The 26,842-nt window shown below is 32.2% G+C and overlaps 1 protein-coding gene across 9 annotated transcripts in view; it reads left to right on the plus strand.

Annotated features, from left to right (window-relative positions):
* Window positions 1-26,650, plus strand: part of LOC131673792 (dual specificity calcium/calmodulin-dependent 3',5'-cyclic nucleotide phosphodiesterase 1-like) — a 125,592-nt gene extending 98,942 nt beyond the window's left edge. For 7 of the 9 annotated variants that reach the window (XM_058952075.1, XM_058952076.1, XM_058952077.1 and 4 more), the window contains 8 exons: window positions 10,929-10,982; window positions 13,521-13,770; window positions 14,395-14,652; window positions 18,406-18,575; window positions 18,989-19,234; window positions 20,062-20,288; window positions 20,398-20,487; window positions 20,619-26,650. In XM_058952075.1, the coding sequence (XP_058808058.1) occupies window positions 10,929-10,982; window positions 13,521-13,770; window positions 14,395-14,652; window positions 18,406-18,575; window positions 18,989-19,234; window positions 20,062-20,288; window positions 20,398-20,487; window positions 20,619-20,707 (1,384 nt within the window). In that variant the 3' untranslated portion in view covers window positions 20,708-26,650. The remainder of the gene's footprint in view (window positions 1-10,928; window positions 10,983-13,520; window positions 13,771-14,394; window positions 14,653-18,405; window positions 18,576-18,988; window positions 19,235-20,061; window positions 20,289-20,397; window positions 20,488-20,618) is intronic. The other 2 variants (XM_058952074.1, XM_058952080.1) reach the window with 1 other exon arrangement.
* The last annotated feature ends 192 nt before the right edge of the window (window positions 26,651-26,842 follow it).

Below are 26,842 nucleotides of genomic sequence, written 5' to 3' on the forward strand. Positions count from 1 at the left end.
TGCCATTATCACTTAAAATCTTTTTGGGCTTGCCACATTCCGGTATATATTCTTTAATGATTTTATTGACTGAAGCTAAAGTTGTTGCTCTTTTCATAGGGTAGAGCCTCACAAGCTTTGAGAAAGCATCAAGTACGACGAACAAGTACTCCATTCCCCCCCGGGCGCGAGGGAGGGGTCCATAAAAATCCACGGTAACCAAGTCTGAAGGAAATTCAGAAGTCACAAGGTTATATGGACCCTCCATCGCGACCGACAGGTACTTAACTCGCTGACAGAGATCGCATGACAAGACGAAACTTTTTATATCTCGATGCATAAACCTCCAGTAATAAAATCGCTTCATATACGTAAGCGTCTTAAATACTCCCGGGTGACCAAGCTTCCTATGTGTATGCTCAATTAAACCTTGTTTCAAAACCAGTGGTATGACTATGCGAAAATTGCTGATTTTATTTTCACTGTGAAAAAGTATGTTTTCATATACATGGAAATTCTCACTCAATTTCTGATTTGTTTGTTTGTTCAAGCTATCTATTATATCTCTACAAACCCTATCAGTACTTTGCTCATTTTGCAAGTTTTTTAAAACTGATTTTAATGAGATATCACGATTGTTAATTGACAATATTAACAATGGAGAGATCTCATTTTCTAAATATGGCAGTGTAAATTGATTAAGCAGATTAATAAACAACCTATCACTGATTTGTGTACGAAATTTTCCATTTGGATTTCTACTGATAAAATCTGCCGCGACATTATCAACACCTTTGCAATACTTAATGTCAAACATATATTGTTGCAACAAAAGAGTCCACCTGATTAAGCGAGAGTTATGATAAACAGTGGATAACATAAAAATTAAGCCTTTATGATCCGTAACTATATCAAATCTAGTCCCAATCAGGTAACATCTAAATTTTGTCACCGAATACACAATTGCGAGCAACTCGATCTCAGTCGTCGTATATCGCGATTCCTCAGATGTGAGACAACGACTGGCTATGGACACAATACAGTGACTTTCATTCTCATCTAACTGATACAAAATACCGCCTATTCCCATCAAACTTCCGTCGCATTGTACCTTCAACTTAGCATTAGGATTTATGTGATTCAAACACACTGCATTCAAAAAGTTCTTTTTTAACTTCTCAAAATTTTCCGTATGCTTATCAGTCCAAATCCATAATGAGTCTTTTTTTAATAAATCGCGAAAAGGTGTAATATATGAATTATGTGCTATTATAAATCTTCTATAGTAGTTACACATACCAAAGAAAGATTGTAATTGATTTTGGTTTTCGGGCGGCTCAAAGTCAACTATCTCCCTTACTCTTTCAAGACTCGGCTCTATGCCTTTTGTATACAAACGAAACCCCAAAAACAATATTTCAGTTTGAAACAATTCAGTTTTATCAATTCTAACCGTAAAATTACTTTGAAGCAATTTTTGGAAAATAATTTGAAGGATTTGTACGTGTCTATTGAAACTCCTTGTTGCGACAACAGTATCATCAATATAAGTCTGCGAGTTTGTATAAATATCAAAAGGATCATCACAACAATTTTCATTTGAATCAACTAAAAATTTAAAATCTTGTGAAAGAGGAGTTAACATGGCTATGTTAAAAGCTCTTATAAGAGCGCTTCCAGCGGTTTTAACACCAAATGGCACTCTTATCCATTGATACATTTTTCCCTCAAATCTAAAAGCTGTCAACGGTCTCGAGTCCTTATGTAACATTACCTGCCAATAACTATTAGTTAAATCTATTTTTGAGAAAAATTTACATTCAAAAAATTGTTGCAACATTTCAGCTATAATTGGAGGAGATTCATGATCATCCTCTATACAATCATTTAACTGTCGTGCGTCTAGGCATATTCTAAGAGTTTTATCCGATTTCATAACTATCCTAATTGGATTACAATATTGACTAATAGCAGGCTCTATAATACTTTGATCCAACATCTCCTTAATAACAAGTGCAAGAGGTTTTCTAAATTCCAAAGGCACTGAATAATGTCTATTAATTTTCAGATTTGGTTTAGCTAATTTTAATTTATGTTCATAACCTATTGCACAACCTGTTTTGTTTGAGAAAAGTTTCTCATATTTATTCAATAATTGTCGGAAAACACTCTTTTCATTTTCGTTCAAATTCTTATTCAATAAAACTATGTTTTTTAATTTTTCATTAAGAGTCATACTATCGTTTTTACATAATATTTTATCTTTATCATTTTGATGGCAATCACTATTTATACATAATAAACTTTCTTCTGCTTGATTCATAAACATATTAATATTATACGTATTTATTTTTTCACTCGTTATAATTTCATTTATTTCATTATTTTTATTTTTATTTCGCGCTTCATTCTTATCTTCAAGCAGATAATTTGATTCATTTACATTATTAATTTGAAATTTTTCTTTATCTATTCGAACAATATGAATACACGTCACTTCATCTTTATTTGATAGTATGATTCTTTCTAAATCACATTTTTCAAATTTTATGATTTCAGATGGTATAATTTCATGTTTAATTCTAAGCTGTGTCTTCCAATAATCAATCACCAAACCAGCCCTTAAATTAAAATCATTTCCCAGAATAATATCAGTAGACAAAAAAGGCACAACTAGAAAATAATGTGCAATTTGAAAATTATGGATTTTTATGTGCAACAAAATTTGTTTTTTTATATTAGTTGATTTTTTTCCTATTGCTGTTGAGACAACTACATTTGAAACTGGAAGTTCTAATAATTCAAAGTCAATTTTTAATTTATTATAATAGTTTTCTGAAATAGCAGTAATTTGGCTCCCACTATCCACTAAACTCCAAACAGAGCTATTCAAAATATTAATCATAATGCGTGGTGAAGCAGGTATTCTTTTGTTTATGTTCTCAATTTGACCCTTATCATTAACTACTCCATATGATAAATCGTTTTCTAATTCGTGATATAGACGCATTGGCGGGTCAGAGTTCAATACGACTATACTGAGTTTAAATTATTGTTTGAAACCTGATTATTATTATTATTATTCCCATTTTGATAGTTTGGCGGGGGATGTGATAGATCAGGCAAATTCATTGTAGCTTGATTCGAATTCAAACTCTGGCCGTGCAACCGACCATTAGAGTTTTGTAAACAATTACATTTATGATGATCCTCATACGGACCCTGAAAATGATTACGATCTCTATTTACGCGACCACGACCTCTACCATAACGACCACGATTTCTACTTTGATTAGCGTACATACTTTGTACTTTAAAATTTTGCCAATCTTGTTGTTGATTATTTTGATTGTTTTTATAGTTATTAAATTGATTTTTCCTTTCCATGAAAAGAGTGTCAAGAGTCGACAACGTGGTAACAATTGAATTCGAATCATCACAAGCAACTGAAGCTAAAGATTGTCGAGCCTGATAGGGCATTTGTAATACTATATTATGATTCATCTCAAAATCTGACATAGGTGGCATTAAAAACTTTGCTTGTTTTCTTTGTGCAAAAAAGTAAGACTGCAAATTTCCATCTCTCTCTTTGCTAAATTTTCTCGATAACCATTTACTTTTAATTTTTACTTGAATAGGAATAGTATAAAATTTTTTAATAAAAGCAACCTTGAACGACGGGTAATCCGAAAAGTCAGGTTGTAGTTCATACCAATCGCGCGCTTTACCGTGAAGAATAACACCTACAATATTTATTTTTCTATTTTCAAAAATTTGTTTGAAACGAAAATATCGTTCGAGTCCGTCCAAAAACTCAAGGGGATTTTGAGTATCCTCGTCAGAAAACTCAGGGATTTTAACATCAATATGATTTGTACCTGAATTTCCCAAAATCGCCAAAACGTCCGCAAGCACATCACCCCGTTCGTTGTTCGATCGTTGCGCATCTTGAGGTATAGACTGTGGCGGAGCGACAATGTTTTCAGATTGATTTTCATGCAGAACACGAGCAGCGTCCAGCTCTCGCTGTAGCTGATCTACCTGCTCGACCAGGCCGTTGGCTCTCTCGAACTCAACATTTACAAGCCGCTCTAAACGTGCCACTTCATCGCGATGCCTTTGCGCTTCCTCGCGCTGCCTCTGCTCCAAGCGTGGGTCATCGGGTACAACATTCATTGTTGACTTGTTCTTTCTCGTTCGTTTGGAAAACAAAATAGAATTAGGAAATATTTTCGTTGTCTTTCTTCCAGACCTTGTCACATAGTTCAAATCGTCAGCCATTCATTTTATTAAAATTACGTGAGTTACATAACCGTTGGGTGCCAATGTAAAATTATTTTATTTGATATAAATATATATAAAAGAGAAAATGATATAAAAGATAAATTAGTTAACTTAAAATAGTTAAGTCGGTAGAGCAAGACTCGGGCAATCAGATTGAACCAAATAACAAGAAATGAAGTTTATTAGAATTTAACTCAGAACTTATAAAACTATTTATTTAGTTAAAATCAATAAATGAAACATGCTTACACTCTCCCGGTGAGACCTGAGATGTATAGATTAAAATCAAAACATTTCCATATTTAACATTCAAACTACGGTTCGTCAACTCGGATACATAATAAAAGATTAGCTCACACTAAGATGCTCATGGTTCTTCGCTCGCAATGCTCGGTTCTTCTATGCCACACATCTCGTCACATGAATATTGAATATTTATAGCTGCCAAGTAATCTCAAAACTGAGAAGAAAAGCGAAACTTGGCTTGCCTCGTCACAATTCCCAATATAGGAGGTAATCACTAAACTGCACTAGCATATCTTGCAACACAAGCAGTGAAATTATCTTGATCCCAGAACGGATTCTGTCGCAGAAGATAGCCGTTGGAATGTCGTCAAATAGTTGTAAGTCAGAAGGTCCCGCCTTCTGTGGTGTTTCTCGCTGAGTGGCAACCGAGCAAAGGAGAGCGAGCAGCGTTAGAGAGGGGCTTATATAATAGAGCGCGTACATGGAACGACTCCCCACTTACTTACTTACACAAAATTTGAGTAATTCAAATTGATGCGTTACAGTACATTTATTAAAGTTAAGATTTTCCATGCACAGTCTTCATTGATCCTTTAAAGAGGATTTTAAAGGATCGCAGAAAAACCAATTTCCAAACAGAGAAAAAGCTATTATCATTGAATCCAAAGAGGAAGTTCAACTAATAGAATACGTACGAGCTATTAGAACTATTGTAGAACTGATCAACGTCAAATTCGCTTCGAAAATTTCTAATCAAGTATGCATTATGCATATTTCTCACTAGCAAAGAACTAGCAGAAAAGACTGTAAACAAACATTAACAGATAACCAATCAAAGCAAAGTAGATAACATTGATGAAATCATTGACAAATTAGTTGAAATAATAATAGGAGCTACGGAACAAACAATTCCACATACAAGAAATAACATCGATGTTAGGGTGAGAAGGACTGAGAGTGGAAGTTTTAAAACATTTGATATGAGAACGCCGAATTTATTCAACTCACAATAAATTAGCTTAAATATAACAAATAAACTGGAACACTCGGAATCAAAGTAAAATTGCAATTAAAAACTAACGGTATAAATTGCATTTATAAAGGTTTGAAATCTCAATCGCAAACTGAGTTAGTTAAAATTAAGAAATGATTAACTTTATGTCGGCACGAAAATCGTATTTCTAAATTTTACAAAGGTATAGTTGACGGAAGTACAATTAATAGAGTATGATTAACGCACGCGTGCTCAACGATAACCGACTTGCCTTTTGTCAGAGCCTGATCTAGAAAGAATGAAACGTATCGCCGCGCCAGCTGAGTCCGAGGCAAAAAATTTTTTCTTATCTCAATTCCCTTTCCTCGCACGAAGGTCGAAGGCGTAAACTTCTTGACCTCCTGCCAATGGGGTTTCATTATTCACGTATCAACTGCTCCTTTCTCTGATTGGCTCGAGTCGGAGTCTGTGATGATTCCGACCGTGCGCTAAAGATTGTGCCGTGTTTTGGTGGCTCGTGTTGCGTTGTTTGATATCGCCGGCTTTCGGCTCAAACAACGGGGTGACGGACGCTCAATGTCCGTCGTCGGCAATCAGCTTTGAAAGGTAACCTTTCAACCAATCTGATTGTCACAATGCATTTGCCATCTTTTTTAGCGATGTATGCATTTTGGCGAATTTGGAGGCAGTGATCGTAGCAATGTTAAATAGTAAAATCTGATTCCAAATCGCAACTCAACTTGATGCGGCGCACGCCTCTCTCACACACTTATTTCAAGTAAACAATATTCGTAGTGTTACTTAAGTTTCGAGTTTCGAAGAGGCTGTAATTGAATTTAACAACAAAGGGATCAACCGACAAATATCGGCAGATAAGACATTCTTTTAGAAATGAGAGTGTCGATGCCGCTAGCTTGGTCACTCGATCTTGATTTCGAGTTCGATATCGCACGCGCGTATCGATTAGCAAAACAGTCCGCGGCGTAATGAAATGATCTAAGCGCAATGTCTTTGTCTAAAAATTCTGTGAGAGCATATTTCAAAATACATCCGTAACAATCGAAGTTAAATACATGCAGTGGTGGAATGATTGAGCCGAGGCGGTAAAAGAATCCAAACGTGCTTTTAACAGTGTACAATGTTAATAATTTTAATGTCATTTATTCACGTCGTTGTATTATTAGTTTTAATATAGTTCTATGTTTATAATTTGTGTTTGTATAATATTTAAGTATTACTCGGAACGTGATTCGAAACAAGCGTCAACGCGTGTTCGAAAGGTGCAGTCCACATGAAAATAGCCGTTTTCCCCGGTCGCATTTCGAATTGTACGCAGATTTTATGACCTTAGTCACATGTGTTTCTCATGAGGCCGGCAGGCTATGCTCATTTGAGTGAACATTATTTTCTTTCGTTCCTTTAGATCTTGTTCGATAAGTTAGTCGGGTTGATACTTATTTTGAGTTTTCGCTCTCGATTTTCGGGTTTCAAGAAAATAAATAGCTACCAGCGACCATATAGTCAGTTTAGTTAGCTGAGAGCCATCGACGAGTTCGGTCCTAAGCTAATGTGTACATTTGAATAATAAAGGTTTATATTTAATACTTATTGTGTACCATCATTGAACACCATATTATATAAATTAAGTTTTATATAATCGCAGGCGATTAACTGCGTAGTAACAAACAGGTTTAAAAAACACACGACAGTTAACAATCAAGCAGAATACAAAATGAAAAAAGCTATGTGGTAGAAAACGAATAAATCGGCCAAACGAACAACCTTGATCGAGTTTATATCCAATCTTACAAATTACTCGTCAACCGAAGATATTTGGAAAAAAATAAATGCCATAAGTGAAAGAAAGAACTGGAGAAAAATTATAGTACTCACAGATTATTGCTCACAATAATATTTATACCGTACCAGTGTGTTTTAATACTTATTTTCAACGATCGCACCTATCATCCATTATCTCTCCTTACGCCAAACCCAGATCCTAAATGGCAAACCTTCTAGTTCTGACATTCATCAAAAACTTAAGTAATGCAAATTTCAACTTCGAGTTTTTACAATTCAAAAAAGAGGAAGAACAGAAGGAAATCAATCTTGAAAATATTGAATTATCAGCGAATTCAGCAAACCTAAACAGCAATATAGGATTACAGGAATTACGAGATGTGCTAAAGAATTGTAAAAATTCCAGTCGAGGCCTTGAAAAAACATCAAATGCGTTCATCAAACAATTTCTTTTAGTGACCCTTAAATATTTAACTAAAATCTATAACTTGATTTTGATCAAAAATTCGTTCCTCAAAGGCTGGCTCGAAGCAACAGTCTTTCCTAGTCTAAAAATATTACAAAAATATTGAATAAACAGCTAAGATAACATCTTAAAGAAAACGGTCTAATTTCACCAAATCAACGTGACTTCAGACACTGCAGATCTATCGACGATGTGTTAGTGACTCTTGAGTCAAATACCTGCGAAATCTTCCTTAACAAACAGCATTTGGCAGCTTTGTGTATAGATGTGAAAAAGGCCTACGTCATGATATGGAATAGAATAGTGATCGAGCTAATGGTTGAAAACAAAATCGGCGATAACATAATCAAATTCGTCACCAACTTTTTGAAGAAGAGATATATTAGAGTAAAAATAAACAGTACGTTATCTGACTGCCTCGAAATAAAAAACGGTGTTCCCCAGGGCTCAGCTATTAGTATTACATTGTTTTCAATACCAACTAATGTAATCAAGAATTGCATACAAAAACCTGTAAAAAATTCATGTTTTGCTGACGCTTGTATAGTCCTCGTCGCAGGTAATAATTTACAAACTACTGCTCAACTGCTCCGAAAAACAATTAACCAACTTGAAAATCTCAATAAAAGAACTGAATTCCGCTTTTCAAAAACTGTTTTAATTATTTTTTCTAAAACAGTACCAGGCCTAGAAGAATTTCAAATCAATATAGACAGCACAACCATAGAAATCGTTGATACGGTTATAATTCTAAGACTGTCTAAAGAAAGTCTAAAAAACGAATGTATCCGAAGACTTACAATTAGTGAACTTAAAAGCATTTCGTCAAAAAATTGGGAAGCCGACTTATAAATTCTAAACAACTCGTACAAAAGTCTCAGCAGGACTAAGCTGAACTATGGATCAATAGCCTACAATTTAGGGCGCAAATCGTTAATCACAACATTAAAACTCGTCCAAAATACGGCGGTAAGAATCATAACAAGAGCACTCAAAGCTAGTCCAGTATTAACGGTTTTAAGTAAAACGAAACTTCCATCTCTTCATATAAAACGCATGCAAACCACCCTGAATTACGCGATTTCTATTGCTGCGACTCCAGAGATCCCTGTATTTAAATTAATGTTCAAAAATAGCAGCATCGATTACTCAACATTCAAGGCGCACATACCAATTGATTCCAGAGTGAAATTATACCTCAAAAACTTGAACAAATCTATTGAACCTGTCTTACCTCAAAAGCACTGAAATGAATGTAGCCACTGCACAACAAATATTCATCAATATCAAGTCTAACTATAGTAATTATACATCTATATTCACAAATAGCTCAAAATTTTCAAATGGAACCGATTGTGCTACACTAATTAACAATGAAATTCGAAAATATAAATTATTGAATTCATTATCAGTTTTCTCAACTGAAGTTCACGCTGTGAATAAAGCTATCAACTCAATCGCACTAACGGATAAGAAAAAATACATCATTTTCACCGACTCAAAAAGTATATTAATAGCGCTGAAAAATTTGAACTCTAAAAATACTTTAATCAGATCAATCATTATTAAAATCCTAGATCTAAAACACAAGAATCATATCAATAGTATTATTATAGCATGGATACCTTCACACTATGGAATTAACGAAAACGAAATAGTTTATCAAACCGCCAAGAGAGCAGCAGCTATGTCTAACGACATGGAAAGTAAACGTTATCCTCACATAGAGAAAAAGAAAGAACTACTGTCTGCCATAAATGAATATTCGAACGAACTTTGTAAGAATAACTCATCCTTGAAAATTCATGATTTCGTATTTAATTTTTATAATCTGTCCAATTCGGATACCACACGCAAAAAACAAGGTATTTGACTAACAAGACTAAAAATCGGTCATACCAACTTAACCGGTATCAACCTAATCACGAAAGATACCTCGAATAATTGTAAAAAATGCGGTGACAGTTTCGGTAAAACATCTTCTATTCGAGTGGTCGGAACTATCTGACGAAATAAAATGCAACTTTCCAACTAAATACTCGAATTATTTCACAACGGAGGAATCTTATTATAATGTACTAGAATTTCTAAGAAAAATTGAGTTTATCAATTTAATTTAATTTTGTTACTTTCCTTTATTATTTTCTTTTTGTTCTTTTTTTTGACTCAATTATGTATATCAATTATGTATGTAAAATATTCTTAAGTATAGTCCAGTTATTTATGTAGTTGCTAATTACCTATTTGGTGGATGTGATTTTAAACTGTTAATTAAAAAAAAAGAAAAGATTTTCCATCGACCATGTTGGATCCGCCATTTTAAATTTGCAAAGTCTAACTTTTCGTAATTATCGTAAAAACCTTAAGATAGTAGGTTACGGTGATGATCAAATTACCGTACGAATAACGTGACTGAAAGGGTTAAAAATACACCTTTCCCATCAAATTTCTCATGGTTACATACGTACACAGTTGCGACATCCAACGAAATTTCGAATACCTGCACGTTAATTAATGTCTGAGGTGACTTACTACTTCTTACCTGTATTGAGTTATCATGCACTATCGAACCCTTGTGCGTTGGGATATGACTATTTAGAAGAAATTAGCTTAACATAATCTGTTCCTGTTAGTAATAACGACTTTAACACACGCGATTAGAATAGATCAGTCATTCTCTCCTTGCTATCAATTGGTATTTGATTCATTCCCACGCTCATTGAATGGAAAATTATTTCTTGTAAATACTGTTGTATTTATTTTTGTAAAATTATACACAAAAAAAAGTTATTTAGTGCCATAAAAATTGGTTGACTTAAAAAATTATGACAAATATGTTTTGAATATTAAAAGAATTTAACGAAGTTTTTCGATTAAACTGTTATCGCTAAAGATCGATAAAAATGATTGTACTTACTTTGTGTTCAAAAAATATTATTATTTTAAATAAAATGTTGAAATAACCAAATTATTTTGTGGCGTTGAAAAACATGTATGTATTATTAATCAAAAGAATCAAAAGAAAGATGATAAACATTATAATAAAATAAACGCATTATAAAAAAATGGATCAAAAAACATTGTTCCAACACAATTACGCGCGTGTTTACGTTCAATGTTATGGTTGTCGTTATCTTTTCTTGCTGTTTTACTTTATAGAGATGCAGAACGTATGGAGAGGGAAGCCAGTGGGCAGCAAGGCGTACGTCGTAGGTTTGTTCATTACTGGAATTGAAATCTCTATCTCTGTTTCTATCTCTATCTTTCACAGTCTTTATGACTCTTCTTTTCTTTTTGTTATTAACAAATTTTTGTTTTGTTTTTGTGTTTCTTTATTAATTTAATATTTTTACTCGATAAAATAGGAAAACTGTACAAACTTATAACACTTTCGTTTTTTCCATGCTTTATTTGCCTTGACAATTGGTTCATTAAGGAGACACACCGAAAATATTTCAAAAATGTGATTCATTATGACAATTAATTGTAACTGAAGTGGAGGATGACAGATATTATATCTACATGATAATACTTCATTAAAAAAATTACAAAATACGTCGTGGTTTGTATTCAGAGTATCTCTATGGTCACAATTCCAGTATATTCCTACATACTGGTCATTTCAATTTTAAATGTTTTACATGTGCATGATTGCATTTCAATGGTTATTCATGATTATTAACTAATTTTCATGTAACCAAAATGTTGTGTGTGTTATTTGAATCACATTATATTTATATTATAACGTGATAATACATATATGTTAAAAATTTGAATGTCGAGATGGATGCACCCATTGGTGTTTATACATATATCGTTATAAAAGCAATCCGCTTACGGCTGAGGAGTATTTGTATAAGTAACAACTTAACTTACTAATTCCGAACGGTTTGTCATTGTATAATAGGTGTACGTCGTAGGTGTATTCCTGACTTAATAGAATCTACCATTAAATTAAGTAAAAATAAATGCACTCTTAAAGAAACACCCAATATTGTCTATCGATTTTCGGGTTGTAATAATTACAGTAAAAAGTTTACATAGATTAAATTAGAAGAATATTTTTAAAAGAAAAGAGCGTAAAGATTATAGAGAATCTGACTTGATAGTGTTCAAACATAAAAGTATAAATTGTAATTTCAATTTTGGTTAAATATAATAATAATAATAATAATAATAATAATAATAATAATTTATAAAAAAATATTAGTTGAATAAAATTTTGGACGAAAGAAAAATATCAAAAACAATATATATTCTTACAAGCGATGGTGAAAATCCTTAATGAACAAAAAAATATCAAAGATTTGAGTCGCATATAATGCAACTGCCTTACATAAATATTTATAAGAAAAAGTAGATTCAATCTTTAGTATAGTCTTAGCTTCGACGCTCATTATAGTAAAATAGTTGGCTAATGCTCCTGACATCTGTAAACGTGTGCTCTTGATTCGATTTAATGAGTTTAGTCGGATGTTTTTCTTTGTCAGAGAAGGTTGTACTAATGCTACAGTCGCCTTCAACAGATTTTGTCAACAGATTTCGGAACATTCAGTATTTATAAATGTTTATTTGGTAAGAATTTTTGTTTCAAAATATAAACACCTATTTTCAACAAGTTGTACATGTACATAATTAAATTACATTTTTATGTTATTGTTTTTTCTTTAATACATAGCCTAACTAACTTAGTAAATCTACCGAAAGCGAACATTGAAAATTAACATCTTAAGTTTTTAGTATTACAAATAATCTTTGGCCCTCAGTGGATTGCTTTTATAGAAATATTTTAAAACATTAAAAAGAAACATTTTAATCTTTTGTAAATATCGGTTTTGTAAAAAAAATTATGTATATTTATGTGATTATCGTTCTTTGTCAGTTGAAACAATAAAAGTACAGTTGTATACGTTCTTTTCCTATTTCCTAACTGTATTAGTGTTTTCTAAATATAGTATAATAATAATTTATTAGTAAAGCATGCTACATCTTTTAATAGGTTATAACTTTATTTTGTGTACTCTCTATACCTTGTATGTTAATTCGTGAAACTATGACAACACGATACATCAATCATTACTTGTCTTAATTTACTAAAAATATTAATCTGACTAGTTCGTACTTTAGCAAGATTGACTGTTTAATGTGATTATGTTCAAGTTTAACTTGACGTAGTTACACAGTGGAAAAAATACAACGCCATACATATTACGAATGTATTTATTCTTGCACCGTCATATCGTATGGTTCAAACCAAAGAGTAAAAACACGATAAAGTGATATCGTGTCGAAGTGCATAGAACAATGTGAATGTAAAGAATACTTTTTTCAAGCGTTTTAGCTGAAAACCTAATACTCTAGACATTATTGAAAGGTCAAATGATAAATCGAGAACAAATACTAAAACGCCAAACCGTCTAAAATACAAATAAACAGTAAGATAAGCTACTATTCCTTGTAACATTAACAATGAAGCTAAGCTCTCGATTTACATATGCACTCGGCTAATTTGCTTGCTAGAAGATTGCTATTCACGCTACCTCCAAACTGACTGTAAGTTGGTTAGTGAGAAAGTTACGTATGTGAGAAAGATAAGCTAGAGAAATGTCGGTGTACACTCGAAAAAAATATTTAAAAAGAGAGAAAAATAACACAATGAACCAGTGATTACTAGCGTAAACAATGGCGAATGGGGGGTTCACAATTAGACGAGCTTACTATATCGAGATGTCGTCGATTTCTCACCCACAGACGACTGGCCGACGAGGATGACGAGCTATCGGAAGTGCAGCCAGACGCGGTGCCACCCGAAGTGCGCGAGTGGCTTGCCTCGACGTTCACACGCCAATTGGCTACGACGAGACGACGTGCCGACGAAAAGCCGAAATTCCGCTCGGTCGCCCACGCCATCCGAGCGGGCATTTTCGTTGACCGCATTTACAGGCGGATGGCTAACACCTCCTTTTTGCAGTTTCCACCGGAAGTCGTCAAGGTGCTCAAGGTACGCATTTCCGCCGGCGATATCAGTTTTCTATCCTCTCAATGAAGATAGAGAACTTTTATGATTTTAGCTATTACGTTACGCTCGTTTGCTTCCGTCTGCTGCTCCTGTACTCTTTTATATCATCTCGGTAGTAAATTTATACTCGCTCGTTCTCATATGAAGGCTGCCGCGGCTCAAATTGTACCCTTACATATTTCAGTGATGTCGAGAATCTCATTTGCTTTTTTTATATAAACTATTTTTTCTACTATATAAATATAAGTACACATCAAGTTTTCATATTTTACTGATGTGCATGCAAAACAGTAATAACTGTTTCAATACAATGTACATGATAATTGTGTAGAGAATACAATATAAACACGAACATCTTTATAAAAGACACATATTTGAAACAATGCTGAATTTCTAAATAGAGTTTTACTGAAATTAAATCGTAAATTGAGATTATGCATGAGTTAACAACTAGATTTTACAAATCGAAAAGAGAGGGAGTGGAGGCTTTGGTATGAGGTATCAACAGAAGCGCGATAAAAGTGCTGACGCTCGGCAAAGTGGAAAATTGTAGTTGCGGGTCGAGGTAAAATGAGGAAAGAAGTTCTGATGATTATGAAATTGCAGACTCTGGACGAATGGTCATTCGACGTGTTTTCTCTGAACGAGGCCGCGCAGGGCATGCCTGTCAAGTACTTGGGCTATGACCTGCTCAATCGTTACGGCATGATCCATAAGTTCAAAGTGCCGCCAGCTGTGCTGGAGAGTTTCCTCGTCAGGGTCGAGGAGGGCTACTGCAGGCATCGCAATCCCTATCACAATAATCTGCACGCGGCTGACGTCGCTCAAACAATGCACTATATTCTCTGCCGTATCGGCTTAATGGTGAGTTTTTTTTTCTTTCGCCATATGCACAACTATAAGCACAACTTTTCTTATTCATCCACAGGCGTTTTTATCGTTGCATTGTTCGTATACGATGTTTATATTAACACTGTATTCTTTAATCATTAATTAAATTTGACTTGCAAAAAAGATTATACGAAAACCTTATAAAAAATCATTCTATAACGGAAAAAAACCCTTTATTAAGGGCTTTTAGGGTCAATCGAAAATTGTAATAACACAGTAGAAATTAATTTTAATGTATGATAATACTTTTTTCATTATTTGCATTTTTGTTTGGAAAATTATAAGCTATATATTTAAGTGGTTCAAATAATAATTTAATGCAATACTTTTAGATTTGTTGAAAACGAGAAAAACTAAAAAGGGGAAACCAACGCATGTAGTCGGTCGTAAAAGAAACGTCGGTTCGCGAGACACGTGTGCCGCAAAACAATTATGGAAAACCCGGAGACGAAACGAGTAAGCGTGACGGGACAGACCGTTCGAGAAACTAGGGCCCGCCGTCGACAAAATTGCGTTATGACCCGCGTGATGTCATAAATGTGAGCCTCTTGTTTTCCCGTCCTTATGTTCGTTTATTTTAGGGCGTGTTCAGAACTTAAATTAGGCAGCGATTCTCGAAGTCGAGAAAATCATTAATAAGTTTGTCAGATTATTGTATGTGTTAAGTTGTAGAGCGTGTACATTGGGATCTTTAAAATATTTATAAATAGGTTATAGGCGTTTAAAAAACGACGAGCGGCTTACTCAAACTTGAGATATGTCGGTTATGCCTCTCGCGTTTGGAAGTTTGATTCATAGACATGCATAAGCGCACTGTGTCGCGGTTGTGATGTTTTTTTCAACATCAAGAGGTTTAACTTTTGAAGGTTAATCGACCTCGCGAGAGAGATGACGGAATGAGTAATCATTTTAGCGACCCATGTACCGTTAGGTTGGCAAATAAGAAAGCGAGAGAGAGAGAGAGAGAGAGCGAATCGAGAAAAATCAGCTGTAGCGAAAATGCGGGCGTCGTTCTATGGGCTCAATGTGATCGCGAGCCTTCGGAAAATGTATTTATTCGTCAATTAATTGCGGACAACCAACTTATATTATAACGGGGGGGGGGGGGGTGGATTGGGTATTGTCGCTATTTTATGAAGTTCAACCTTCTCCTTGTACGCTGTGGGATTGAATAAATTTATGCAGAATACATTTTCAATCATTTTCGAATAAAAAAATGTTCGATTTGATTTGTGACCCTCAAACCATTCTAGTGAACTACACCCTTTACAAGATAAATAATTAATGCTCCGACTCCTTAAGATCATATAGCGATTAGAGACTGATTACAGAATTCAGAGTAAGCTACACTATACGATCTTGTTATCTGCTTGTGCAAACGGTTCTGTCATTGTATTAATAATAAAAGATCATAGTTGAGCTCACTTGGCTAATTGTGACAATATGAACAAAAGCAAGAGCTTTGCGAGTAGGAAATAGAGAGGCCAAGAGAGAAAGAGAGAGAGAGAGGGTGCATTGTTCGGCTTATACACGTGCAGTAACCATGACAATAGCTCTTATTTACAGCCGCGAGCCCGCTGCGTCAAAGATCCGTGCAAGTATGCAGTGATAGAGGTTCTCCGGTGCCAGTGCAACAGCGACAGAATCAGTGTCCGATGAAACTCAGTGCATTAATAGCACAGGTGATTGTGGCTCGCACCGATACTGAGCTGCCAATATTCGCAGTTGCACTGATAATTTGGAGCTTTGAGCGTAAACCGGAAACTTTAATAAGGACGCATCCCCGTGTAACCTGAATAAGCTCGCAGTGGCAGCTGGTGCAACTCTCTTCTCGGATGACCCTTATTTGGCTTGGCTTTGTGTGCGTAGTTGAGTAGTAGGCGCGCGTTACGTATGCGTCCGTCATGTGTTCTATGCTCTTTTCTTGTGTGTGTGCCTCTGCGTATTATTACCACTTTTCATCGCTAACCCACAACAAAAGTTCCAATGGCAGCTAGATTGAGCCCATACCTACTATCGGTTAAAAAATGATAGGCCTCTTATTTTCCGAGCGTGTAGTTCTGCAAAAAAAATTGCACAATGATATGGAACAAATAGCGTTAAATTTACATTATAATAATTGCTTAACGAAAAATTACTTTTTTAAATGTCGTACACGTAACTGCATTCGCATCATACTATTTCTTCAAAAAAGTATTTCGAATGATTGTTATCGAAAGAGATAAGCTACTGTTGGTATCGCGTTGCACTCGAGCTGGAGCTTATTTTGTGTTTATATTATAACAACTCAGACATACAAAGCACGGCTTCTATTGAAATTAGTTGAAAACTTTAGCAGATTGGCATCTAAATGTTTAAAAAATTTATTCATAAAATTGTGGGATTGCGGGCGTGAATAGGTTAAATACACTGAGGTAATTAATATTATTAAGTATAACGGTTTTAATTACAATGCTGATGTGCGTGTTGGAAGTACACTACTGTTCTTTGGACCGACGCGTGTTATAAAAATGTTCGTTGTTACGAGAACTGACGACGACGTTAACTTGCCGAGTCGTTGTGACGATCTGCCAATTGCGAGGATGCACCCTTGCAGCTCAACTCCTCTTTTTCCTCTTCAAGGGATAGTTTGTGTCCTAGCCCGCGAGGAGAGGGAAAAGAGGAAAACTATGGAAAGCGCGCACGTGGGTGTATAAAGTTAGGCCCGATCTGAAGGGTCAGCCGAGATTTATGAGCGAGTCGTGCCTCGGTGCACTGTTTGCTTGACGGCCTTTTCATGTCAGAATCCGTTCAATTTTTTATAGATTTTTACAAAAAATGAAAAAATAAAAAATCTCCAAGGCTTGAGGAAAATTCAACTGCGCGCCTGGCAAGCATGTGCGGTGCAGACTTTGGAAAGTCTGCGACCCCACAAAATCATTGAAAATTATAATGTTTAATCATTACTTAATCATTTTTATCAAGTCCGACATCAATCAAATAAGCCATTGAAAAGATGATTTTTTTTTAAATTGTACTTTATAAACAAGCTAATTTATTTTTTCAAAATTATTAAGCAGTTGCATTGAGAAAGCTTCAAACTAGACGCTGAATTTTTTTTGCGATGTTCCGTTCATTTTTGATAAAACGGCAGGTCTCTGAAGTTGACCTCGTAAAAAGTAGCTCAAGATTCCGCGTTGTTTTTCCTTTTGATCGCTGGTACAACTTAGCTGATTAAGCTGGACCGACCGCTGACAAACCAATTGACGCTCAAAACGAAAAACTTTAACGTTATATTTTTTATATCATTATGCAATTTTTTTGTAGAGCTACACGCTCTTTAAAGTAAGAGGCCTATCATTTTTTAACCGATAGTAAGTTATATCGAACGAATGTAATTGAAAAGATAAATAAACAGTCTCTGTTGATAGTTCGGGTTATATAAACACATATATTTGATAATTTATATGTACTAGATGACGGAAACGGGTTAGAAAAAGTTACTCGGCAATAACGAGTTCATTTTTTCTTTTTTCGAGGTCTTTTTACTAAACAACTCAAATTAAACATCTGTACAAGCCTTTAGTCGATACAAACAGAGTATACAGCAACGCTTTTTCATAAAAAATGATTTAAAATAACCTACGAAAAATGTTGACGAGTCGAAATAAAATCTTTATCTCGACCGATGACGATGTGACGACTATGACGACGGATAGACATACTAAATAAATATTTGTGACGCAGAATTGGCTAACGGATCTGGAGGTCTTTGCGACCCTCGTGGCTGCCCTAATTCACGATTTCGAGCATACGGGTACGACGAATAATTTCCATGTTATGTCCGGAAGTGAGACGGCTCTACTGTACAACGATCGAGCCGTGCTAGAAAACCATCACATTTCTGCCAGTTTCCGGTATGTATATTAGTCATTAGAATATACACATCCACCTATATACCCATTCACTTATATATACGTCATTTCTACTCGTTTAACTTTGCTTTTCTCTCTAATGGTTTACTAATAATTTTATGATGACACTTTTATTTCAATTCAATATCATCAAGAATATTATATTGCGTAATTGGTCAATTGATTGACGTTTGCGTGTCTTTATTATACATTAATCTTAAACATACTCTTTATTAACTTTATTTGTTCAAAAAATTATTACTAATATTTATTTGTTATTTGTGTTTAATCAATAAATATAAAATTTCAACAGTATCATTAACGTTAGTTCATAAAATTAATTTTGATCTGTATACTAGTCACACACACACACACACATGCGCGCGCACATAACTTTTTGTGTTTACTAATTACAGTTTACTTCGTGATGACGAGTGCAATATTCTACTAAATCTTTCAAGAGAAGAGTTCCGCGAGTTCAGAACATTAGTGATCGATATGGTCTTGGCGACCGATATGAGCTTTCATTTTCAACAGCTGAAGAACATGAAGAATTTACTGACACTTGCTGAGCCAACTGTTGACAAAAGCAAAGCTGTCAGTCTTGTACTTCACTGTTGTGATATTTCACACCCTGCCAAACGATGGGACCTTCATCATCGGTAAGCTTATCCTTCTGTGTGCAAGATACAAATGTGTTATAAGAAATCCGCCATTTACGAAATCTATAAGCAAAGATTATCTTTGAAAAAATAATATTCATTTTTCGAATTTGTTAAAGCATTAATATAAACTATTTAAAATGTTTTAAATATAAAAGTAAGAACTGCAATCGAACTTCAAATGCATTGATGTAAGATTTTATAATGAAATCTAAAACGATATATAGTCAATTATAGTTCAATGTGCCTCTAATTGTTTGTGTTTTGGATAATCAAAGTTCTTATGTCGTAGACTATGAGTAACGAAAAGTTTACCTACAGTTCCCATGATGATAAAATTGACGGCATAATAATATGATGCCAAAAAATTCATTATAATACATCTTACGGTATCGTGTAAAAAATGAAAATAAATTTGTTTCGTGAAACTTTTTCAGTTATATCACTGCTCTTATTCGATTTTATTTAAAGTGTAAAATCGTGTTGCATAATATTGCTAGTAATATTGCTTCTTTGATGAGATATTAATTTAAATAAGATTTTTGCAATTTTTTTCACTACGTGTCCGTTATTATAAGTTTTGTAACATATAATAACAAGAATATAAGAGATATAAAAACAATCAACTAATTTTCAATCGATAATTGGTCAGTACAATATTATGAACCTTATTCATTATTATTTCCTGAGTAGACGTCTTTTTTTGGCGACCAGAATACTCAGCATCACTTTTGAACCATACCATGTTATAGAACAGCCTCCATAATATTTTTTAAAATTTTCTTCAATATTTTTCATTAAGTTTTCTCTTAAAACATAATTAACAGATGGACTATGCAGTTGCTAGAAGAATTTTTCCGTCAAGGTGACAAGGAGAGAGAACTAGGCCTACCTTTCTCCCCACTTTGTGATCGTAATAATACATTGGTAGCTGAATCACAAATAGGATTCATTGAGTTCATTGTGGAACCCAGCATGCAAGTTTGTAGTGACATGCTCGAAACGATTCTTCCACCCATCAATCCGAAGGAAAGCGTTGATGAATCAAATACATGTAAGAAAAAAATAATTAAATAAAAACTGTTTTTTTTTCATATTTTACTTATTACTTAATTATAAAATACAATTATCGATATAAGAAAGTAATAGAATCGTTTTTTTAGCATCGACGGAGAAACTTTTCGAAATTGTAAAGCCATGGACAACGTGTTTAGCAGAAAATAAAAGAAGCTGGAAGGAGCAGGCTGTCAAAGGTAAAATTTTGATGTAATTTTAATTTTACATTGAAAAATAATAATATACTATTTTATCTCTCTTGATTTTAATTCAATCGAAATTATCAATAAAAACTTATCTTCTCAAAATTATTTCTTTGTTCCAACAGACGCAGAACTTAGGGCACAAAAGGAACACGAATTAAAAGAAGAAACCGAGAACAACAGTGAAAGTATTAAAAATGCAGTAGAAGAGTAAATACTGCGTAGCATAAAAATTTTTCTAAGATACTGGCTATAGCAACCACGAGCTCGTTATCAAACAGTATTAGTATTAAAAATTTTAGCTATTTCATTTGCTTTTAAAACATTCAAGAGAATTTAAGTAAACGTTATTAGTATTTCTAGTGTTACTTTTTAAATCTTTTCAACATTTTCATAAAAAAGTATGCGATCAAGAAGCATGTAAAAATTTAAAAAGCAATATTTTTATTCATTATTAGAGAGACAGGTTGTTCATAATGAGTTCGGACTTGAATTGGAAGTTGTACAATGAAATTGAACATAAGCTTGTCAGTGTATCTATTGAGTCAGAAATGCAGCGCACTAATTTAAATCGAGATTGTACTATAATTCATATTGCAATACGTAAATGAATATTTACTGGCATGGATATAATATTCTTTAGCGAAGAAAGAATTTTGAACAAAATGCTTGATTTCATATTATTTAATTCAATTAAAGAAAATCATATTTCTAAATCCAAATTAAAAGAAATATCGTTAAAGAGATTAGTTCTCTAGGCACAAATTCATAAAAAAATCTAAAGCGATCAAATAGAACATCATTTATAATTATAATTGAATTTAAGTTGATAATTGTTCTGAAACATTATTTAAAAAAAGTCTAACTTTACGATAAAGAACTGAAAGAATGATAAACAAGAAAAATAATTTCATGAGATATGAAAATACTTAAATACTTTACGTAACATGGACAGTCTTTTGTATCGCAAATAATAAGAAGGTTCTTAAGGATTCAGTGTCTGTGAAAATAAACAGTCAACTTTAAATTAAGAGATTTTAAAAATTTTTCGAATATTAAGGAGCAAACATTAACAAATCATACGCTCATAGCCATAAAACGCATATATATATATATATATATATATATATATATATATATATACACATACATATATATATAAACCCTGCCCTCTAGAATAAATAATAAATGATCTGCCGTTTCAAACAAATGTTTGTAACAGATCATCAATGCGCCAGGTTGTCAAGGGACTACTCATTATTAGAATACTGCTAATCATCTTTCGCGTGTAAATAATCTAATATATCTACAAATAAACGCGATAAGACATCAAATACTCATTAATATTATAATTTTCCGTCGTTTCAAAAATACGTATAAATAATTTTTAATTCACTTTAACTTGCGAGTAAAGCCTATTTATTGTTTTATATGAAACATTAGCAAATTTTATAAAAATATAATGGTGAAATATTTAGTTTCATTTAAATTTTCATAAAATTTATATTTTTAAGAACTTTCTTTTGCATTTTCAGTACAGGAAATTGTAGGTAGAGTATTTGTTTTCTCCAACTTTGGAGAATTTTACAATACGTCTAATCAAAGTAATTCAGATATATCTTTGTAAGTATAATATAAAATATGGAAATATATGTCAGATATATAAAATAATAATACATTCAGAAAATGTAGCTACTAAAAGACGCAATAGATAAAATGACATTGATTTGGCTCAAAAATGAATTAATATTCATACGTAAAAAGATAATTAATTTCTTTTTATCATTCATTTATCCTGAAAGAAAATTAATACAAATAAAATTCATAAATATACATGCGTGCATACTCTTGATCATGTAATAAATGGAAATTTTATCTAATATTCATGTATCAATAATAGCCTTATGACACTTGTCGCACAAGACGCTTATTCCGAAAGTGAGAAATATTTTAATGTGAATTTAGCATATTATCTGTCATATACGAAAAGCGATGTATTGTCAGTGAGGCTTAAAGCTGCTTTCTAGAAATATCTCGCGCGGGCGCGAGCATCCGTATCCTATATATTAATTCTCAAAATCTATAAAATCGTTCATTTTGCGTGTTAAATAAGAAGAATCGGACAGCTTACTGTATATGCAGGCATATACCGTCAATCGTCCTTTACTTCCATAAGCTTTACGTTTTAACCTGAATGTCATCAAATTTGTCTTAAACTTCTTCAAATCATGCAATAATAAAGCGCTGATCGTTTTAAGTATTGTTCCATGACAATTAAAATGTCATATAATCATTTATTAGCGATGAATACATTAATTAATTATCGTTATTGATTATGTATTGTCGAGTTATTCATTTATTATTGCATTAATCACAAAAAATGCAGAAATATATTTTTATTGAACGATACAGCAGGTATCATAAAACAATATAGTCATTTGCGAAATAAATTTTGTTTAATTCCTAACTTTATTGTAGTGACCAGGTTCTTGATTGCAAAAAGAGACAAATTTTAATTCAATTTACTTTCCAAAAAAATAGTAAAATTTTTATAATTTTTTTTACATATTTGTAGTTTTTTATTTAATATCAATATATATTTAATATCATAACTTAAGCATAGAAATTATCATGGTTAAATATAATTTAAAAAAATAAAAACAGTTAATTATATATTTAAAATATTATTTTGCATTTCATAAGTCCTTCTTTTCCAATCAATAAGATGGTCGTAGTTAGGAATACGGCACTTGAATGTGAAATTGCTTATTCTTGTAGACGAACTACTGTCCTTGGAAATAATTTCCTGCTTCACTCTGTTGAGTCTTTGAACACCATTTCTATAATTTATTGCAAATAAGTTTTGTCTAAAATGTTGTAAGTAAACACGAAATTTTTCGTATAAGTTGGTTATACCTTAAAATGTGCACTTCTTTGCAATGTATGCCTTTAAATTATCTATAAATCATCTAAATGAAAGACATCTTTTTCGTTATTATCCAGGGAAAATAAAATTGAATTTCTAATGAATACAGAACAAAAATTAATATTGACATAACAATTTTTTAATCGCTTCTCGGTAATTGAACTAGTAATTTGCAAATGAATACAGCAATAATTTGTAGGAAAATAAGCTAACTGAATATAATTATGGAGAAATGTAACGTAAATGGGCCATTGATCATTATATGACTTCAAAACGAATGAAATTTAAAAAATTAATTGATTCAAAGCACTTTTTATATTTTAAATTCAGTTTGAAAATAAATCAATATAAGGTAAGTGGAATTAATATAGGATTATACCCTATATGGGACTATGCTCGTAATTTGAATTTACCCATGTTATAGCGATATGCCGCTACGGTATTATTTTCATGCTATCATCCAGTGACAGTTTCATTTATTTAAATAATTATCAAAGGAAAAACATTTTGTAACATCTTGTAACAGCCATTTTATGCTCAGATGACCATTTTTTTTAGTTTTTCAAATTACTCTAGGGCAAATATATGTCATTTGCATTATTCAAATATTTCTAAACGTACAACTTCAATAGACTATTCAACACTATTAACAATTTTTACTCTTTCAAACACACTCATCAGAAATTTTCTAACGTGTAATTAGGCCACATGTTGTCCTAATTATTTTTACCGTCGTATAAACCTATTAAGGGATTATGTAGAACATTAATATTGAATTATGAATAAGCAACAATAATATTGCTTCATATTTCAATTTTTAATTTCTATTTATAATCAGAGAACAAAATTGGTAATTAACTAAAATAATGTTAGTTATTTCAAATATCAAAATTAAGACACTTGCTTTTGTTTTATTTTTCAAAATCAATCTTGGTTCATAATTACCACATTGCCGTATAGTATTGTTTAACTGATAGTATTATAAATCTACGAAATATTTATATTATTACTCATTTATATTCTACACGTGATTCAAATATGTAAAAACGCTTTTTCCCTAATATTTCTATATTAAGTACATTCCCGAAAAGTGAAAGTCGTTTTGGAGTTCCCTAACTTGAGCTAAGTATCATTAAATTAACCGTACGATGATTCATTTGAAGTTACTTATATAAGCTATCGAATGGACCCTCATACGTTAACCAATGCATCTTTGATCGTAAATTACAGCAATATACGTATAGTAGTCCTATATTGGGTACACCTGCCTTAGGTTGTTTTATTATTACAATTTTTGTTTTATGAAAATATTAATTTGTTTTCATCATATCATTTAATCAAATAATCCGTATAAATTCGTTTAACTGTCTTACAGCTATTGTCGAGACGAACAAGTAATCGATTGAAATGTCTCGTAAAAGTCAATGTATATTCTAAGAAAATTAATTTAACGTTTATATTTAAACAGATATTTAGCGACTAGTTGATTAAAATTATTGAAATAATATATGATATCGATAGATTCATTTTAAATTATGTTTATGTTATTGTTGATCATATAAATGAAAAATTTGTATGTACTTTATCATAAATTTATATTATACGTATTTTTATTTTACAAAAAAGTAATAGCGATTATTTATTGAACATCCTATTTTCAGAATTACTTGCAACGATTTCAAATTATTGAAAAAGTTAAAGATAAATTAAAATTATTACTATACATGTAAATATTATAAAATACTCATTTTTCACTTTTGGCTTTTAAAGTACCTGGAATTAAACTGTAACTAGACTTTACCTTAAAAGATTGTAAGGTAATTACTGATCTTTAATATTTTACCTTACTCTAAGTAAAATAGAAAAAAAAATTGATACTTTAAGTTATTATCAACATAATTATAAAATCATAAAAGTTGTATGCATTCAAAATAATTACAAAATTACTAATGTACTTTGGAAATATAAAGATTTATAAATGAAGTTCAGAAATTATTAAAATAGTTAGTTAATATTTGATGGTAAATGCAACCACATTCCATAACACTTTGCTCTAGAAGTGTGAAAATGGAGCCCTTCACTATTAAAACATAAAAAGTTGACAATTATTGAAAGAGGAAAATTAATGTTTTATTGTAAATTTTCATGGAATGTAGAGAGAATGTAAAACCTTTTAGATGCATACGTCTATAATGATGACCAAATACTTTTTAAGAAATCAGCACTCGTATTTTATAACTGAGATGTTTTTATTTTTTGTGGTAATGAACAAAAAACGAAGAGACCATTTGAAACTACTTTAAACATTTCTTCGTATAGCGGATAAGGGGCCAAATGGTGTAATAGATATTTATACAATTCGAGCCACGATTGATTTCTGTAAATATCATGAAAGGAAATGTGATGTCAACTTTGTCTCCAGTACTGTCTTGTAATATTATTAAGACACTAATATATAGCCACTGATGCAGAAAAAATCAAAAGTAATGCACCGTTTGACTTTTATTTTCATTTATCAGTAATACATGTGCGTGGTTTTACAGTGAAATATTGTTTGCATGGCATTTAATTTATTTCTGCAATCGTGTTGAAATATAATTTATTATTAAAAATTTCCTCTATTGTATAAATAATTATTATTTTTTTAAATGGTTATTATCAGATTTGTCAAGCAATATTCATACAACAATGGATACTTTTTTATACCATTTAAAGAATTAATCGAAAAAATTGACGACTATGTAATGATATATTTTTAAATTACAAAATGTATTTAATATTTTAACATTATATGTTTAAAATTTTGAAAACGATAAAATAACATCAATTGAGTAGCTGTTTATCCACAGACGACTTTTTTATAAATTTTTTTATATCACATTTTAACTACAACAGTAAATACTCGTCATACGTATAGATTACTATCTTGTTTATTAAAAATCTTTCCATTGCAGTATTCCTTATCATAGAATAGCTGTTTGAAATATACGCGCGTTCAAGGTAGGAAAACTTTGTAATAGATCAAAGTAAACAGATATTAATTCTTGTGTATGTACATGTATGCATTGTAAAGAGAGACTATTGAATAATGGCACAGAGTGTATATTATATATAGTTGAATGATTTATTTTAAAGCACAATCTGGTTGCGAAGATTTGTAAATATAACTTATGTCGGCACTCAATGTACTTTTCATGTGTTGCATTTAATGTACAATAAAATAAAAACAATTTAAATATATACCCATAATTCTATGTATATCAACAACTAACAAATTAGCCTTTTAGAAATCTAACTTTTTTCGTAATATTTCATACGATTTCCTTTAATTGATTATAGTGAAACTTTTTAAATATCGCCAATTCAAATCGAAAACCGATTTATTAAAAAAATTGTCCACTAAAATCAACAACATCTCTTAAT

This window comes from Phymastichus coffea, unplaced genomic scaffold (genome assembly GCF_024137745.1).
Source record: "Phymastichus coffea isolate CEN01 unplaced genomic scaffold, Cenicafe_Pcof_1.1 PCOF00198, whole genome shotgun sequence".
Classification (NCBI taxonomy): Eukaryota; Metazoa; Arthropoda; class Insecta; order Hymenoptera; family Eulophidae; genus Phymastichus; species Phymastichus coffea.